The 18407-nt window shown below is 47.1% G+C and overlaps 1 protein-coding gene across 5 annotated transcripts in view; it reads right to left on the minus strand.

The window, feature by feature from the left end:
• RGL2 (ral guanine nucleotide dissociation stimulator like 2) overlaps positions 1–18407 on the minus strand; it is a 39238-nt gene continuing 20831 nt past the window's right edge. For 2 of the 5 annotated variants that reach the window (XM_088446613.1, XM_088446614.1), the window contains exons 3-18: positions 14670–14747; positions 14003–14160; positions 12941–13000; positions 11826–12093; positions 11378–11596; positions 9983–10086; positions 8931–9015; positions 8774–8839; positions 6754–6828; positions 4834–4866; positions 4410–4531; positions 3901–3990; positions 1933–2029; positions 1128–1394; positions 941–1049; positions 10–789 (exon numbers count right to left, since the gene is read on the minus strand). In XM_088446613.1, the coding sequence (XP_088302739.1) occupies positions 596–789; positions 941–1049; positions 1128–1394; positions 1933–2029; positions 3901–3990; positions 4410–4531; positions 4834–4866; positions 6754–6828; positions 8774–8839; positions 8931–9015; positions 9983–10086; positions 11378–11596; positions 11826–12093; positions 12941–13000; positions 14003–14160; positions 14670–14747 (2025 nt within the window). In that variant the 3' untranslated portion in view covers positions 10–595. Of the gene's footprint in view, positions 790–940; positions 1050–1127; positions 1395–1932; positions 2030–3900; positions 3991–4409; positions 4532–4833; positions 4867–6753; positions 6829–8773; positions 8840–8930; positions 9016–9982; positions 10087–11377; positions 11597–11825; positions 12094–12940; positions 13001–14002; positions 14161–14669; positions 14748–14842; positions 15210–18407 lie in introns of those variants that run through there. The other 3 variants (XM_088446612.1, XM_088446610.1, XM_088446615.1) reach the window with 3 other exon arrangements.

The following is an 18407-nucleotide window of genomic DNA, read 5'->3' on the forward strand; positions in this document are numbered from 1 at the left end:
TGTTTCTGTGTGGCAGCAAACTGATCTTCTGAATACATAGGCCATGTTCAGTGTGTGTACAGGAAAGCTTTGTGGCCCTTGGCCGTGCTACAATACCTGGGGGCCCAAAGGCTTCCTATTTGTTCACCGCAATCAGCTGATTGTACACAGTCTATGGATGTTTCTTTTTACTATATAAAAAGAATATGAATAGTCGCATGGATAAGATGTAACATACAGAAATACATACAATTCCAACATTATAATAGATAGTGTTTTAACAATAGTGTATAGAGAGTTGAGCAGCATATTTTATAGCTTGCAGTGTGATGTCATGTCCTGTAGAGGGGTATGGGGACATCACGGCTTCATTGCATCACTTCCTGCCGAGCGAGGGTTTAGTGTCACTTCTTGTCAGCCATGTAATGATACTGATGTTGCAACATGTGGAATCACCCCCTTGTGTGAGTAACGTTAGGCGTCACTGTAAGACTACGGAGAGTCACATATCCTGAGTAAGGGTTTCAGGGTCTCTGCGTCATCAACATATAATGTCTCTGGAACCCAGCGTTACTGGACCCATGTCCCTGTGGTGCATCAATCCAAGAAATGGTTACTAGAAGAGGGACTTTGCAAATTCCCCAGCCTTGGCCTTGACCTTGGGGTAGGTGGCATTGATCTGTGCCTTGAGATGAGGTCGGGCCTCAGGCAAAAGTGCAGTCTTGGCGACGTGTTGTGGCCGAACCAGGAAATCCAGACTGGAGGAGCTCATGGCGTAGAAGACGTTGGCTGTTCCTGGAACGACCAGCTCTGCGGGATTATATTTTATTTATTAGGAGAAGAATGTCTTTGTCACCTCATTAGCTAACCAATGGCATAAGACTAGATCTAGACTACGTGACGTCATAAAGATAGGAGAGCTGCTTATAATGAAGGAGTAGAGAAAACTGCAATATCTGACCTTTATTCCCAGGCAATAACTGGACGAGTTCCTGCGGACCCTGTGGCAGCATGTGATGTTTCCTGATGATCCGGTCAATCACCGTTGGGACCTTCTCTTGACTGCTGATCTGCGATACAGAATAAGAATTGCTATGAAGAGGCCATTTGTATAAGTGGGCTGCTGTCCTATAAGCATGTGTACTAACCCGCACGCTCTTGTACACGCTGCTTTCCTCCGCAGGCTCCACGCGTGCCCGGATGACACGGTTATCTGCAGTGGGATCAGTGAGTTTGCCGGGCTCCGTAAGGCTCTCGGCAGAAGAGCTGTGCTGCACGGCGTGGTTTATGGGGCTACCACAAGAGGCAGATCGTCTATGCCCCCGGCTTGTGATAGCTGGGGAAAGCAACCCTTTGGGAGTTGGCTTTGGCGAACTCTGTATGTCCAGTGCTGGTGAGGACGGGCTCTTCTGCTGCTGTTAGTGGGGAGAATTGCAGAAAAGTGAGTAAGATACAGATAAGAGTACAGACTATAGCTACATTAGTAACAAAGAGCGCAGTCACATTACAGAAGGGGCTGTGACCCGCAGCCTTCTATGGCACTAACTGAGGTGGAGGAGGTGGGATTCTGGAACAGGGAAGGGGGTGACCTACATAAGGTGGAAACACAAGATAGTACATAGGCCCTGATTCGCAGTTGCACACAAATCGTTCACATTGCGTGCTCGGAGATATCCGTGTCGGCTGCATCTATGCAGCAGCACCGTCCGTAGCTATCAGCCCTAATCCTGCTGCCAGGGATCAGTGTGAAAGCAGGCAGATCTGTGGGCGCTTAGCTCTCTGCAGCCCGCGTTTCTGCCTACGTGCTAACGCCCGGTTACACCCTACACAGCCACAAGTGGAAAGGAGTTGCGAAATGCCCGTAGTTGGTTTAACTTGTATACTCGCAGGTTGAGCGATCACAAGATCTGTGCGCAACTGTGAACCAGCCCCATAATCTGCAGGTGCCCATACCGCAGTCAGTCCAGGCGTCATCAGCCGCTCACAGGGTGTATCCCAAGACACCAGGTGCATGCCAGGTCCAAATGGTGCCACGATGGAAGCCAACAGACTGCGGGGACAAAGACATAAATGGACTATAGGCTCATGCGACGCAACTGTGATGAGATGCTTGATGGATGGGAATGGCCCAAACCGCTACTGCAGGTACACAGTAATGGCCCAAACCGCTGCTGCTGCTGGCACACAGCAATGGCCCAAACCGCTGCTGCTGCTGGCACACAGCAATGGCCCAAACCACTGCTGCTGCTGGCACACAGCAATGGCGCAAACCGCTACTGCAGGCACACAGCAATGGCCCAAACCGCTACTGCAGGCACACAGCAATGGCCCAAACCGCTGCTGCTGGCACACAGCAATGGCCCAAACCGCTGCTGCTGGCACACAGCAATGGCCCAAACCGCTGCTGCTGCTGCTGGCACACAGCAATGGCCCAAACCGCTGCTGCTGGCACACAGCAATGGCCCAAACCGCTGCTGCTGCTGGCACACAGTAATGGCCCAAACTGCAGCTGCTGCTGGCACACAGTAATGGCCCAAACCGCTGCTGCTGGCACACAGCAATGGCCCACCCAAACTGCAGCTGCTGCTGGCACACAGTAATGGCCCAAACTGCAGCTGCTGCTGGCACACAGTAATGGCCCAAACTGCAGCTGCTGCTGGCACACAGTAATGGCCCAAACCGCTGCTGCTGCAGCTGGAACACAGTAATGGCCCAAACCGCTGCTGGCACACAGCAATGGCCCAAACCGCTGCTGCTGCTGGCACACAGCAATGGCCCAAACCACTGCTGCTGCTGGCACACAGCAATGGCCCAAACCGCTACTGCTGCTGGCACACAGTAATGGCCCAAACCGCTACTGCAGGCACACAGTAATGTGGATCACTAAGGCGATAACTAGGAATGTGAAAGGCAGCTGCCCCTCCCTATATACCTATAAAACCTGACTATGAATGGTCTTTTAATGATTTTTGTAAACGGTCATGGCATTATCATCCCAGCAGGCACTGGGATTAACCTGTGCAGAGACAGTCACGTTCCAGACCCAGTGTCACCCATATATCCAACAGCTGGCCCCTGCGCTAGACTGTGTATAGTGAGGTCACTTATGGACAGTGGTGCTCAAGGCATTGGCCCAACAAAGCGGCTCTGTTCGTTAAGCACCTGGAAGAGGTCCTGGCTATGTATGACAGACCACAGTACTATCATTAGGAAGGTAGGGGAGTTATGATCTCTTAGTTAGATTTTAGATTACAAAATTTGTCACACGAAGCAGGGCCGAAACTAGGATTTTTGTCACCCTACCCTCCCCCCCAAAAAATACAACAGAGGACGAAAAGGGTGTGTGGTTTTGTGACACAGTAATACCACACAGTAATGCCCCTTACAACACATTATACCACACAGTAATGCCACTTATAACACATGCCACAGTAAGGCCCCATCTCCCTTCTCTGACCTGCCAGGGCCGTGCGGTGGGTGAGCTCAGGGTGGCGCGGGACGAGGCTGCCACATGCTGGAGAATTTTCAGTATTGCATTTATTTGTAATGTGGCACCGCTCGCGAACCAATTGGAGCTCATCGACCAGCAGCTTCTGCTGATTGGCCGCCGGTCCGCGAGCACCGATTGGTGTGCGACTGGCACCACATTAGACTGACTGTGTCTCTGTGCCTCTAAAGAGCAGCAACCTAGCCTCCCGGGTCACGTGCCCCCTTAGCCCACCCCCTAGTTGCAGCCCTGCATGAAGGGCTATTTATTTCTGCATCTCCGATCAGGATTATATATTAGGTGACTGTAGATCTTACTCGTGAACGCTGCCAGTGTTCGAGTTTGCTCTCAAAATTCGTATTAAATTTCCCCTGCCCTCGGCTAGAAAATATCCCCCCCACCCCTTTAGTGCTGCAACTGTAGGGTCTACTCACTCTGTGCAATGTGTGATGATCACTGTAGGTTTCAGTGGTGTTACTGCCGCTGCGTCCTGTGTCGGTTCAATGTCACATGACAGTCGGTAACTGCAAAACGGAACCACAACAAACACATAAACTGTGCAATACATACCAAGTATCGTAGTAATCCGGCATCATGTGGGTTTAGCTATGAGAGGTCTCCCTTTACACGTGTCCTGTTTCTATAACGTGCATTATTCTAGTCTGATAGCGAGGACCCACCGCGCTGCTGTATGTATGTTATATTTAGGACCAGAGCTGCAAGTTTTTCAAGGGCTTAAATAATGCTTGTTGGCTTATTTCAATTAAATCACTGAGGATTATTATAGAAAATAGTATGTAGGTTTATGAATAAGCTGAGAATGACAAAATAGTTTTGAAAATTAAAGGGTTAAGACTCGTGGCACACGCCAGCGGCAGAGTACAGTCTATCAGTTCATTAGGTGCTTTGATCGGCTTGTGTAGACATTAGGGTGTAGACTCACCTCTCATCCTCGCTGATGGGGCCCAGGCTCTGGAACCAGCTGAGGAAGTGCGGATCGGAACTGAACCGATATCCCAGGGAGACCGTCTGCAGAATACGTATCTGAGACAGGGACTCAAACTCCTACATCATTGCAGCACAAAGACAGAGGTTAGTAAATCTACCCCTTGCTGGCTCCAGGAATCCATTATTGAAGATAGAGAACTGCGCCCTTCTAAAGCTGTCCTCACTGTATCGTACTTTATATTAGCGCACGAAGAATTGGGTTCTAAGAGGAAAACAGTGCAAGTGCCTCAACCACACCAATCCCGCTATAGTGATTAATAGACAGTTACTACAGGAAATATGTAAAATGTTGGTAATCTATAAATGTATAGTAAGAAGAAACTCCAGAACGCGTTTCGCAGTATAAATGATACACTCACCTTTCTGCGCTTCTCAAAGTTGAGATATCCGTTCTGAAAGCAAAAGAACATTTGTGGAATCAAATTATGTAACCAGACACGATCCCATTGTTACCCTCAGTACAGTGTTATGTGTCTGCCCCAGGCCTGTTACCCTGGTAATAATCAGTCTGCCTAAGGTGCTGTGTATTTATTTTACTTACACACATATATACAGTACCATTGACCATCAACTATATGTAGAAGCACAGTCCTAACACAGCCCGAGGCAGTGGCCAGACCCAATACACCGTAATGCTGGTTATCAGACCTTTTGCTGTACAGGATTATTAAGCAGTTTCCGTTCAACAATGACACAAAGATACCGATGGAGAGTAAAGGTGTGAACGGGGCGGGTATTCGCACTGCGCAGGCTATAAACCTCAGGCCAGCAGGTAATTATCTATACGCCTGTTAGAAGACATATCTTTTATACCTAGTACAGGGCAGCTGCAAGTACTCTCTGATGACGACGCATATACTACGCACGCAGAGGCGCATATACTACACACGCAGAGGCGAATGTACAGTTTTTCTGTGCGCACTTCTTTTAAGTAAATGATGCTAGATTTACCGCCAATTCTCAGCATGTGGCGTGTACACCATGGACGGAAGACGTGGATATCCTGAAAACAGGGGTGACTTTATAGTGTTCCTTAGAGCTGTTACTGAATATAAAGCAGTTACCATGTGAACAGTCTTAAGCAACACAATTAACTCAGCACTGTTCCCGTATATATCTACTATATAAAAGCGAAAATTTGTCCTTCTGTTTTTCTATACAAATCCACAGTTTACAAGCGAATATTCTGAGATTTTACATACGAGCGTATTAAAACACGGGCGAGGCAACTAAAAAAAATTTGAAATTGAAATTAATTACTGTTAATTTTTAATTAATTAAAAAACACAATTTTTGCGGTACGCTCATTGTGGGGGCTCACAGCATATGGGTAGGGCCTCGGAGCGAGCGTTGTGTGTTGTCATGATCTTAATGTTTATTATCGAAGAGAGCTTTAGCAGGCTTTCCCAGCATTCTCAGCTCTCGGACTATACCAAATTACCCCGGGTAACGCCGGGTACTCCAGCTAGTATACTATATATTTCCCTTTATGCACATGGGGCAGACTATCCCTTAATAGCTGCGGTGTTAGTAAGTGCTGGTGAAGCTCTGGAGCGCCTATAGGATTTCCAGTTTCTTCCAACCTGTGGGTCCGACCTCCACCTGTTGTAGAGCTATATGTCCAAGTGTGTGGCAGGGCATGCTGGTACATGTAGTTCCTCAACAGGCTGACTAACTCTGGACTATGCAAACCATGAAGGAAACCGCCCTGAAGCCTATGGGCTGTATATACTTGGGGTCAGCAACAATTGGCGAGGGCACTGTGAAATTAAATCGGGATTACTCTTATTCTTGGTGCCCTTTATATCAGTGATGTGCGGTCAGGTGAGGCAGAGTCTTTCCTGTCATACTTAGGTACACTCCAGAGTTATCACCACAAAAATGTAAAGAAAAATATTATAAATATCTTCTTTGTATTATTCTAATAATTTTTATGTCCAAAACTCTGGAGTAAAAGTGTATGGGAGGTGAGGCACTGCCTCACCTGTCTACATTTCCCGCACATCCCTGATCAAAACTTAACAAATTTCCAGCACTATATACTGCTGCACCTTTGTATAATGCCCACATGTACTCTCGGGTTCATATATATGTATGTGTAAATCTGGCTCTGATACCAGCCAGTGCCTCACGACACGTTACTGCTGTATAGTATTATACTTCATTTACAGGGAAGCTTGTTACACACTTCTACTGACCACTCGCCAGGCTATAAACACCCAGTACTGTTATCATTCCTATACAGATTTCATCTCTCACATAAGAGCCAAATATCTCACCTCCAGTTGATCTCGGATAGCTGAATCCAGCATGACCAGGTCAGTGAGGAACACACCGAGGTACGGGATTACCCCCTGGGTCATAGAGTGTAGAAAGGGGGAGGTAATGCATGAAATACAGGCTGAGAATGGCGGACATAAGACAAGAGTATAACTGGTCAGCAGGGCAAGTGATCAATCATTAGAAGTTGGGTTAGAATAGTCGGAGACATTAGCAGACATTGGGCCTGACTCACAGATGAACACAAACAAATTTTGCTACAATCTGCTAATGCATCAACCGGCGGAATCTGTACTGAGACGCCCACCGGAGCCCTCGCAGCCACCCGCAACTGCAAACACACAAACGCAGCATTGGACGCAGATCCTCCAACGTCAACACATCAAGGAAGTCAATGGTCGCTCACAATGGCGCGGTAACAGATGCTGGAGCTTTGTTCTTTGCGTGTGCGCGATTGCAGGCGGCGGTTTGTACACCCCCAGGAGATTGCTCCGACACGCCCATGTTTTGGCCGGAACTCCCCATAACCATCCACACATTTTTCTCTACCTTTCATTCAATTGCGAGTGAATCCTCATGGCGAGCTCAATCGCAAATTAATTTGACGCGCGTGCGCAATGTGGCCGTGAAACATGCGCAGACCACCGATCATCTCTTAACTGCGTGAAAATCGGCATAGCGTTCAGCTCTGAATCACGCCCATCAATAGGTAATTGATTCATCTCTCAGAGTCCAGTATAAGAATCCTGTGCAAAGACGTCCGGCTGAGTCAAAGATTGAGGAGCAACAAATGCCCAATCATTGTGAGTTACAGACAACACAACAGATTAAGGCCGTATTCAATTTGAGACGAAAAGCCATTTTCGCATGTTTTTGGCGGAAACTTTTCGCCGATGATGTCATTTTTGCCTGTTTTGATTTTACGCCGTATGCAATTTGGAAGACTTTTCGCCTAGGCGGACAGTCAATGCAATGTAATAGGCGGAAAAGTTTCGCCTATGAATAGCAGGGGGAAAAAAGTGCAGAATTGGGGTTTTGGGGTGCACCGTTGTGGGAACCCCCGTGCAGCCTTCAGACAGTCCCCCAAAAGGTAATCTGTGTCAAAAAATAAAAAAAAAGACTTAAGAACACCCCAAAAAAATCACTTTGAATTTGGGGGCGAAAAAATAAAATGTTGGGGGACAAAGTTAAAAACCAGCGCAATTGACTCTGGGGGGGGTCCCCAAGTATGCCCCAGGTGTTATTTTCATTGCAGGTGCTGGCAGCAGGTGGATTTTTCACGTTGTTTTCATCTTTTAAAATATGCTGACCCCCATTTTCAAGTACCCCAAATTTGCTGGGATAAGTTATTTTCTGCAAAAAAACCTCCTAAATACTATTCTGCACCACTTATACAAAAACGCTATTTAGCAGCTATTGAGCCGGTTTAAAAACACCAAATACCTTCAGCAAGCCAAATCGGGGGGTACCATAGCTAACCCCCATGTCAGAGCATCTTTTGGGGGGTCTCAGGCTGATTTCCCCAAATCTGACAGTACTTTCCGCTTCTTTAAGTTTCTCCGGGTCCCGTTTTCGCCTACTTTCAAATTGAAAAAGGGGTACAGCGGGCACGCACGTGATACTATTCCGCCTACAAAACACGCGATGTAGGCAAAAAGTCTGGGAGGTGGAAAAGTATCGCGGGTCGGCTCAAATTGAATACGGCTCCAAGGGGGAACTTGGAATGGTGCTGGGGGAGAATAGGATGATACTCCTCTATAGAGAGATCAATAAGCAGATAATGAAGCACAGCATGACACTGGTACAGAGAATAAATCCCATCACTAAGAGCAGTACACCAGCAGCAGTGCCTCAGCCGCACCGATCGCCAGATGGCGCACAGTAGAATTGGCCAGTGATCTGTATAGCAAAGACGGTACTGAGGAGACATTATTATGCTGGGTATTGGCATGTGACAGACGGGGGTGAAACCTCTCAGGTCCCCAATCTGTGTCATACAGAAGGCAGCCAGCCCCTTACCGTGGCCCGTGGGTCTCTGGAGCGAGGAGTGTGTCTTTTTGAGGTAACATCCGATGTGTCCTGAGACTAGACAAGATAAAATGGCGGAACAGGGTTAGTGGCTCGGTCGGTACTAGTGACAGTCAGGAACATGAGTGCAGCACGGCCGGGCCCTCACCTGGAACAGCTGTTCTCTCATTCGGGCGTAATTGTCTTGCTCGGAGAAAACCTCGCTCAATTCCTGGTAACTGCGCTGGATTTCTCTGCGTGACACCATGAAACATCTGATGAGCTGACGTACAGAGATACAGACGCCATGATAGGTCTATGAGTTAAGGCAGTGGTCGGGGAACAGGGGTAAATTACCCCACATGGGGTAAAAATGAAAATCCTGGGGGTAATGGACGGACAGCCGGGCATGCATATGAATCATTCCATAATATAGACTGATTCATATGCATGCCCGGCTGTGCCGCAGGGAGGCTCTAAGCCGGATGCCCGCTGAGATGTTATTACCAGCGGGCGCCCGGCTCCTTCCCTGCAGCGCCGCGTTAGCCGGAGGCTGGAGTTCTCTTCTGAACTCCAGCTTCCGCCTCTCTCCATGTGCACTATGACGTCTCTCCCATAGTTCCGAGGAGCAGCCGGGCGGACAGGACGGCGGCGGATGCAGGAGCGGGGATTAAGGTAAGTGGGTTTTTTTTTTTTTTTTGTACAAGCGGCACTACAGGGGCATTATATGGGGGCAATACTACAGGAACATTATATGGGGGCACTACTACAGGGGCACTATATGGGGGCACTACTACAGGGGCATTATATGGGGGCACTACTACAGGGGCATAACTATGGGGGCACTACTACGGGGGCATAACTATGGGGGCACTACTACAGGGGCATTATATGGTGGCACTACTACAGGGGCATTATATGGGGGCACTACTATACGATTTCCTCCTTTCAAATCAAGGGGGTAACGTCGGCGTATCTAAATATATTTTGGGGTAAAAGGTAAAAAAGTTCTCTGACCCCTGAGTTAAGGGGATTCTAAGCAGCGATGTCTGAAAACATCATGGGCTGCCTGGACCATTAACTCTAAAGTGTTTTATGTTCTCATCCAGGGCGTCTATCCGGTATATTACCTTTTCCCAGCGCTTGAGATCAGAACTAGGCACGCTGCGGTTTGTGTGTAATAAAGCAATAATCTGGGAAGGTTATTAGACGCCTCCTTACCTGGAGGTCTCAGCCCACACTCTCTTCAGACGGTGGACAGCCGTGCTTTGTAAGGCAGAGAGAATAGCGTAGACGGACGAGAAGTTCCTCAGGTTCCAGCACTCCTAATGTGACAGACAGGAAACGGCGTCAGTGACACAAAGCACGATAATTATTGCGCAGATTAGAATAAGGAGGGTTCCAGTTAAATCAACAGTAAAAAGGTTGACAAGCAACTGGTTAACAGACAAAAGGGCGACAGGTCCAGAAGGTCGACATTAAAGTATGTTAACGGTCAAAAGGTTGACACAAAAACATGGTCAACACATGGGTGTTTTTTTTAGTGGTTGGGTTAGGCACTTACCGGAGGGGGTTAGGGATAAGATTAGAAAAAAATAAAAATGTGTTGATTATTCTTGTGTTGACCTTTTGGCTCTATCAACCTTTTGTACCTGTCGACCTACATCCAGCTTGACATTTTGTGTGTCGACTTTTTGTACCTGTTGACCTATTTACTGACTACCGTTTGGTGTCTATCTAGACATGGACTACCTTTTTACTGTTGATCTAATGAATCACACCCAGATAAGGGCTTATCGCCAGGAAATGTATCCAGAATCGGTGTTGTAAATCTGTACCAGAGGATTATTTAACAATCGGGTGTATTGTGCTGCAACCATGGCAACCAACCCGAGGTTACAATCATTTTTCATCCAGTAGAGCTAGAAAAATACCAGCTCTTGTCTAATTGGTTGCCAGGGGATACATTCACATGTTGATAAATAGGTGCTCGAATTAAGGTGTCCCTGGATCTTAACAGCTCCTTTAAATTAACTTTGTGAACAACATACGAGCTGAAATTACATACATACATAAATGACCCTCCTAGACACGTAATACTTTCCTATTGGGTTAGTACAGTAGATGTTTCTGGTGGTCAGATGGTGCCTTTCCTTGCCGCAAAAAAAACCCATGTCATTTCCATTTATAGCATGACCCATTGGGCCCCGTCCTATACTGAAGGTTCCTGGCTCATAGGCATGTTTGTTTATTTGCTTTTAGATCATACATGGTTCCTTCTCTATGCCGGGGAGTCTCTGCAGGGCCGTAACTAGGGTAGTGCGACCAGTGCCATGGCACAGGGCATCGCAGGGCAGGGGCCGCTGTTTGAGTCTGTCAATTTTCCTGTTCATTATCATTCTCACTTATAGTTTCCTCTTCTTTTATCCCCAGCATCTCCTGGCCTCCCCTATCTCTTCCCATGGCCCTTCCCCATGAGGCCATGGCCCTTTTTCAGGTGCACTATCTTATTTCCCTATTTAAAAAATGGGAAGGGGGGAGGGCCCCAAAGCTTTCTCTGGCACAGGGCACCAAAAAGTCTAGTTACGGCTCTGAGTCTCTGTAATGTTTTCTTACCTCTGCCACTCTCACCCACTTTTCAATGACTCGCGCTCTCTGTTGCGGCTTCAGTTGGGGGTCTTGGACACAAGACGCTGTCACGGCCCCTGACAGGCGGTTAAAGTGGCGGACGGTCTCTCTGACGGTGTGACATCGTTCACAGTGGTCCCCTCCCCGGTCTCTCCGAGACCACACTGATCCCAGGCACTCATATGGGACCACTCTTGAGAACAGAGACTTGAGAGAGAGAGGGGGGGAGGGAGAGAGAGGTGAGCGCCGCAGGAATAAAAATTACCCATAAAGAAGAGGAAAATACAAAATTGATGAAATAAAAATGTAGCTGAGAGTTTTACAGTGATAATCAATAAGATTTGTGTGTAAGAGAATGAAAACTATAATTTATATGATGTAAAAACTATTAAAAGGAGAGAAGAAGAAATTATTATAAGAGAGACTTTATCCTCACAGCCTCCAGACAGGTCAGTTGTTCCGCCACATCGCTGGCCTGAAACATCAGGATATCTAAAGGGTCGGAGTGCTCCGTCTCCTCTCCCACCGTGGTGGGGCGCTCTGCCCCATCCTTCTCTTCCGCACCAAGCTCCTGGAGTTGTGTTACCAAGTTCCTTTTCTGCAGTCTCAAAAAGCAGAGAGACAGTCGCTCTCTCACACTGGGGTCAAGCGATACAAAGTCCTTAGGATACTGAGACATCCAGCCACAGAAGAGACTGCTGACGCTGAGGAGAGAGTGGCAAAGAATTGTGTAATTAAAGACAAGGGGCAAAATTTACTAACGAGTGGGTTCTAAACCCAAACAGCTTGGTGCCGGTTTTGCCATCAGCAGATTTACGAAGGCCAAAACCGATGCAAAGCCACCGTCAAAACACATTTTAGAATAGAACAGAACAGGGCTAGGGCTAAAATTAATAGGCAGCAGTTTTGTGTCATTTAGAAACTGCCAAACCGCTGGGGTGTAGAATCCACTGCTTAGTTAATTTTGCCCAAGGTGTTGAATAGTGGAATGTCATAAAAGTAGTACATAGAGGAGGTGGGCTAGGAAAAGTGAAATACGGCACAATGGTTTATTATTTATAATAGACGGATATAAATGTAACACTACTTTGTTACACGCCCGTGTGGGGGGTGGTACATCGTATACAAGAGATGCCCACGTAGCAATTAACTTCTCACATCCTCTCGCTGTAGATATTGGCAGTGCCTCCATCTGATTCTGTACAGGCCTAAGGGGTAATGGCCGGGTATCCGTCCACCACAGATTTCAGGAAACCTCATTCCCAACACTTCTAACCTTTTACAGTCAACCAGTATAAACCACACGGTGTTTGTATATTTACTAATATTACAGGACTGTACATGCCAACACGGGACTTAAGATAGGTGTTGAAATACTGATGCCTATCTTAATCCGGACGCCGGAAGCCCGACCCCCGCCAGAGAAAATAAGTAAAGGTGTCACGAGGCTGTGAGCAAAACAATATATTAAAGTTCTCCAAAGATGGGACGCCATTTTATGACAAACACTCGGCAAATGGGAAGAAGCCGTGGAGAGCACCTAATACTCACTCATCTTCCTTCCCTCCATGTGAATTATCAGAGGTCGGTGTGCGACCATCACTCTGTAACCTGCAAATAGCAGACACAATTACTCAGGTACAAAGGAGAGAAGAGGGGAGGTGGTAGTGAGACAGAGGGAGAGAGGGAGAGAGAGAGAGAGAAAGAGAGGAGAGAGATGGGAGAGAGAGAGAGGGGAGAGAGAGGGGGGAGAGAGAGAGAGAGAGAGGAGACAGAAGACAAGTAGAGGAAGGTGGCGAGGAGACAGGGTGAGGAGAGGAGGGGGGAGGCGATGGTGGGACAGGAAGAGGAGAGGGAGAGGTGGTGGAGAGACAGTGAGAGGAGAGGGGAAGTAGTGGGCTGACAGGGGGGACGAATATTTGATGGTTGAGGAACAACACATGACTGAACACAGCATTTAAACCTAGAACAGGAAAGCCTTACACTATATTAATAGTTTCTTTAGAACTCAGGACAGTCTGGAATCCTTCAACCCGAACAATACTATCCATAGAAATCTCTACTACCTATGAACCCAAGGTGGCGACATAGAGCTTTCCCATTCAATTATTAAGCAGACATAGTTTATGGGGTACAGTGGTGAAGGATTCGTACTAATGTGATTATTAAATACTAAGGGGGAAGTGGCATCTTTGAAAATCCCATGGTTCCTCATGTGATAGTGCTCAGTCTACTAAACCTTTTAGATATGCTGGGCTTAAAAAAAAAAAAAAAAAATCCTTAACAGATAATTATTAAACTTTTATCTGCAATAAATCTTATATTTAATATTTTAAAAATGATCGTCCTTCATTGATGGACAGTCTTGTAACTTTGTTCTACCACGGTGACAGTCTAACTGGACCTCGTAAATATTAGTTTCCATATATAGTCAAGTCGTGGTCCAAGCAGATGGGTACTACTACATTTATTTCATGGGGCCAAGGGACAAATCCTGGAAGCAGTGGCAGGTCCACTGGAGCCACATACTTGTACAATAAAACACTAGAGAACCCCAATACTGCCAGGAAACAAAGAGCCCTATGAGGCTGAATTTGTTGGTGGGAACCTCACCTGTCCAGCAGGATCCTCAGCACTTCACTAGTGCTGGTAAAGGTGCGATATGTTGCAAGGAAGACTGGTGTGAAGGACGTGTCCCCCAGAATCCGGGCTTCTAGAAGATGGCGGACCAGTCTGGGAAGAGTACCAGCACGCAACACTTTAGCTGGGAGCTGAGGAGAAATGACACATAGCTATTATATAGAACACAGGTCATGTCAGCAGATGATATGGTAAGTCCATATATAGCTGTGACTCACTAATATGTCCTGACAGTGCAAAAGGAAACACCGAAACACTATGTTGCAGCTTCATCTGCAAAGCTGGATATAACTAACGGCAACAGCTCCTTTACTGCGCTCATGGCTCTGCTTTCCCAGTATGTCTATATTCAGTATTTTAGTCTTCATACAAAGATGTGCAGCGGCGGTGGGCTTTGCCAACACCTCTGTATCAGGCCCCCCCAGTAACCGCTGCGCTAGTCGCCGAATAGGAGGGGGATTTAACAAAATGTAGAAAAGTGATCGCCCCTTTGCGGAAACTTAAATTTATCATGAACACGTCAGAGCATGTGGCGATTACAGTTCAGCAACAGCTGGAAATCCGCAGGCTCTTAATTATAGATGTGCAAAATGGCATTCTGCAAAACCATAGGTATAATTAATAGTAGAGGTTGCGGTACCTGTTGTGTATTTGTTGTACGTAGATACACACTGTATATAACACCGTCCTGCTCTTCCTCTCCCTCATATTTCAAAGCCTGTAAAAGAGACATGATTTCAAGGCTGGGAGACAGCTCACACCCCTAACAGGCATTCACCATAAACTATCCTATATAAGCGTCGCATTCCTCACCTTGCCAGGCTGACTGTTCCATTTCGTTTTGGGGGTGACACAGGGAGTACCCCAGGACAGACAGAAATTGTGGGGCACACTCATAGAAGGGAGACCTGATATAGAGAGAGGAAGGAGGGCCAGTGGGACAGGGATGTTATTGAGAAGAGATGGGGAAAAAGTTGGGAGAGGCTGGATAGAGAGAGTAGGAGACACGTGAGGTTAGAAACAAGAAATTACATCTATAACAGGAATGCTGGAGGGACACAGGGAGAAAGTCACAGCACTGACATGCAATACGGGGAGGGGGGGTCACAGAGCAAAGGGACTATAGAAGATAAGTTGGAGGCAGCAGGCAGTATAACACCTCTGTCCCGGGTGCCTGATCTTCTCACTTCCGTAACACACATATGCTCACACGCGCACATATAATGTATGAGCAGACACGCAGCCTGCAGAACCGGTTTTTGCTAATTCTCTGTACATAATTTATGCAGGTACAGTACAAGGCCAGGTGTACTAAACGGCGCGCTGCAGCTAGACTACAAAGTCATTTATGCTATTCTCTTGTTCTCTGTAAGTAAAACAAATATTGCACTTCAGTCTCCAGTAGCCAATGCCGCGCACACAACTCCACCACGTCTTGTGCAGAATGAATTAAAAAACCTTAGACATTATTGGCCTGATTCAGAGATGTATGTTCATCCGACGATTAAATTATCTAGCTCACAGACCCCCCCCCCTCCCGAGCCACAATATGATTGACATGCTGTTGTGTTTGGGGGGGGCAGAGCAGGGGCGTGTGTCTGGTCACCGTTCCCAGAAACGGAGGCGTGTCGACCCCGTCTTTCAGGGAGGGATGAGGCCAGGATCTGCGTAGACAGACGCAGATTCCTGGCCTTTTAACGTGGTCAATACATACATAATACACTATACTATATACATAATACACTATATACATAATACTAATAAATCTACTGTTCCACCACATCCCAGAGGTGCTCTATTGCAGTGTTTCCCAAACTCGGTCCTCAATACACACCAACAGTCCAGGTTTTAAGGATATCCATGCTTAAGTGCAGGTGATTTAATTAGTACCTCAGGCAATTTGATTTATCCACCTGTGCTCAAGCTTTGGATATTCTTAGTCATACTTAATTACTCTCCCAGATCGTCCAGGGGGATCCTGAAAATCGGGTGGCACACCCGACCGCCAAGAAAGAGTGGGCGAGTCTCCCGGATCCAGCTACCCGCCCACTTCCAGAGACATTGAATCGTGTCATCGTGGCTCCTCCTCCATTTCACAATGCCAGTAAATGAGTCATTGGATTGCGGGAGCGGGGCCACGATAATGCAATCGCGTTGAACACATTGTCCTGCTCCGGGAACCAGCCTGATGATGTGTGCTGTGCGACATGGCGAGTTATCCTGCTGGAAGTAGCCAATAGAAGATGTGCAGCCTCTGTGTATAGGGCTTACCTTTAAAGTTTGGGGGAATGTAATTGCTTGCAGGCATCGGTGAATCGGTCCGATGTTTTAACGTGGCAATCATTTAAAAGGCAAAACCAGGTTGGTTTGAAACATTGGGCAGACTCACCAGGATCTCACTGATGTCGACAAATTGTAGGGTATTACATGTCTCCCCTGTGTTGTGAACTTCCGTCTTAACGTAGAAACATAGAATGTGACGGCAGATAAGCACCACTTGGTCCATCTAGTCTGCCCCTTCTTTACCTTTTGGTAACCTCAACCCTATGTGACCCTCAGTTCTTTGTAAGGATATTCTTATGCCTGTCCCAAGCGTGTTTAAATTGTTCTACTGTCTTAAGGTGCCCATACACGGTGCGATGCACCGTGTAGGGCGACCGCCGATCCGTCGGCAGACGGATTGTGCTGTCACCGTCGGCAATCGTGCGGTCCCCGCAGACCGCACAATATGCCGGCTTCCTCCTCCTTCATCTGAATGGTATCGTACATCGCATCCCAGATCAGATGGTTTTGCAGGAAGATCTGGGGATGCGATGTACGACCCCTGCGGGAGCACGCAGCACAATATCAGGTACGATATCGTATCCATACATGGCACGATATAGCACCTATACCGTGCTGATCCGTCGGATCGGCACGTATATCGTGCCGTGTATTGGGGCCTTGAGCCTCTACCACTTTGTGGTGACTCTCTCACAACCGGTAGACACATTAAGAATTGGAACATTTTCACTTTTTAATTTTAAAAAGTGGTCTGTGTGCAAATCACCATAGGACTCTGGAGAGCAGCAGAAGTGTCGGTACTAGCCGCAGTCATGCTAAGTAATGGCTGCAGGGACACCTCCTGTATAACAAGCGGAGGGCAGTGATACAACTACCACCATCCACATTAAAGCAACACACCCATAATCTACATCCCCCTATTCAAACATAAGGAACAATAAACAGGTGTCTGAGTGTAAGACAATGTGACAGGTGTTAGATGCTGGGACAGCGTGCAAAAAAACCCCTGAAAAATGGGAGACTAAGGGGCCTATTCATCATAACTAAAACAACGATGGAGGTAATTAGGTTTAGAACTGGCATGGAGTTCTACCTAATTACCAGAGGAATTCATCATCATTCCTCCTCTCCATAACCATTTAGAAAAGCTGTCATTTTTGCGATGACAGCTTTTCAGGAAATAGATAGTTATCCCTGTCTACTCTAACTTACCGCAGCTGGAAACAGTGCTGCGCATGCGCCGTTACATCCGTAAAACCAGCGCATGCGCAGCCCTGCCTACAGCTGCAATAATTCTGTGTGCCCCCCCAACCCGCTCCCCCGTCCTGCACTTACCTGCCCACTGCAGCCGCCTCCAGCTCCATCTGCTGTGCTGTCACGGTGTTCTCCAGGCAGAACACAGTAAAGTTTAGAAAAAAAAGATCTTTTTTTTTTTTATAAACTTTACTGTGTTCTGCCTGGAGAGCACAGTGTCAAAACAGCCACCAGAGCCAGGGGAGAGACCAGGGAGCGCCGGAGGGAGCGGAGGAGGACCTGCCCACACTGACACAGGTAAGTATCACCCGCTGTACAACACCTCACAGTGGCAGATAGTAACTTCATCAAATTCTGAAAATACATAATTTTCGGATTTGAATGAATAGCATAATTTCCATATCCCCATACTAATGTACTAATGTATGGGGAGTGTGAAAATTAATGCAGGTGGACTTAACACAGGAGATATCAGTGATATCTCCTCTGTTAAGTATCTTCATGAATATTAAAATAACAGTAATTAAGGAAAATGTCCTTAAAAACGTTATTTTAGTGTTCATGAATAGGCCCCTAAGTAACAGTTTTAGAATTTTGGATTAGGCCTGGAAATTCCGCCGGACCTGGTGACAAAGAAAGCGGCTAGTGGGTGTGGTCGGTGTCTGAATGGGCTCACTATTGGGCAAGGGCATGGGACTATCCTGCACCCCAATAGGTGCTTCTTCAGGGGACTCATTGTCCATGATGAGGGGGGTGTTCTGACACCCTCAGTCGCTATCAGATGAGGTGGAAGTGTTGGCTCACACACCCCTAGAAGGTTGTGCCCGTTGTGCTCATTCAA

The sequence above is a fragment of the Taudactylus pleione genome, unplaced genomic scaffold, assembly GCF_031769625.1.
Source record: "Taudactylus pleione unplaced genomic scaffold, aTauple2 ptg000400l, whole genome shotgun sequence".
NCBI lineage: Eukaryota > Metazoa > Chordata > Amphibia > Anura > Myobatrachidae > Taudactylus > Taudactylus pleione.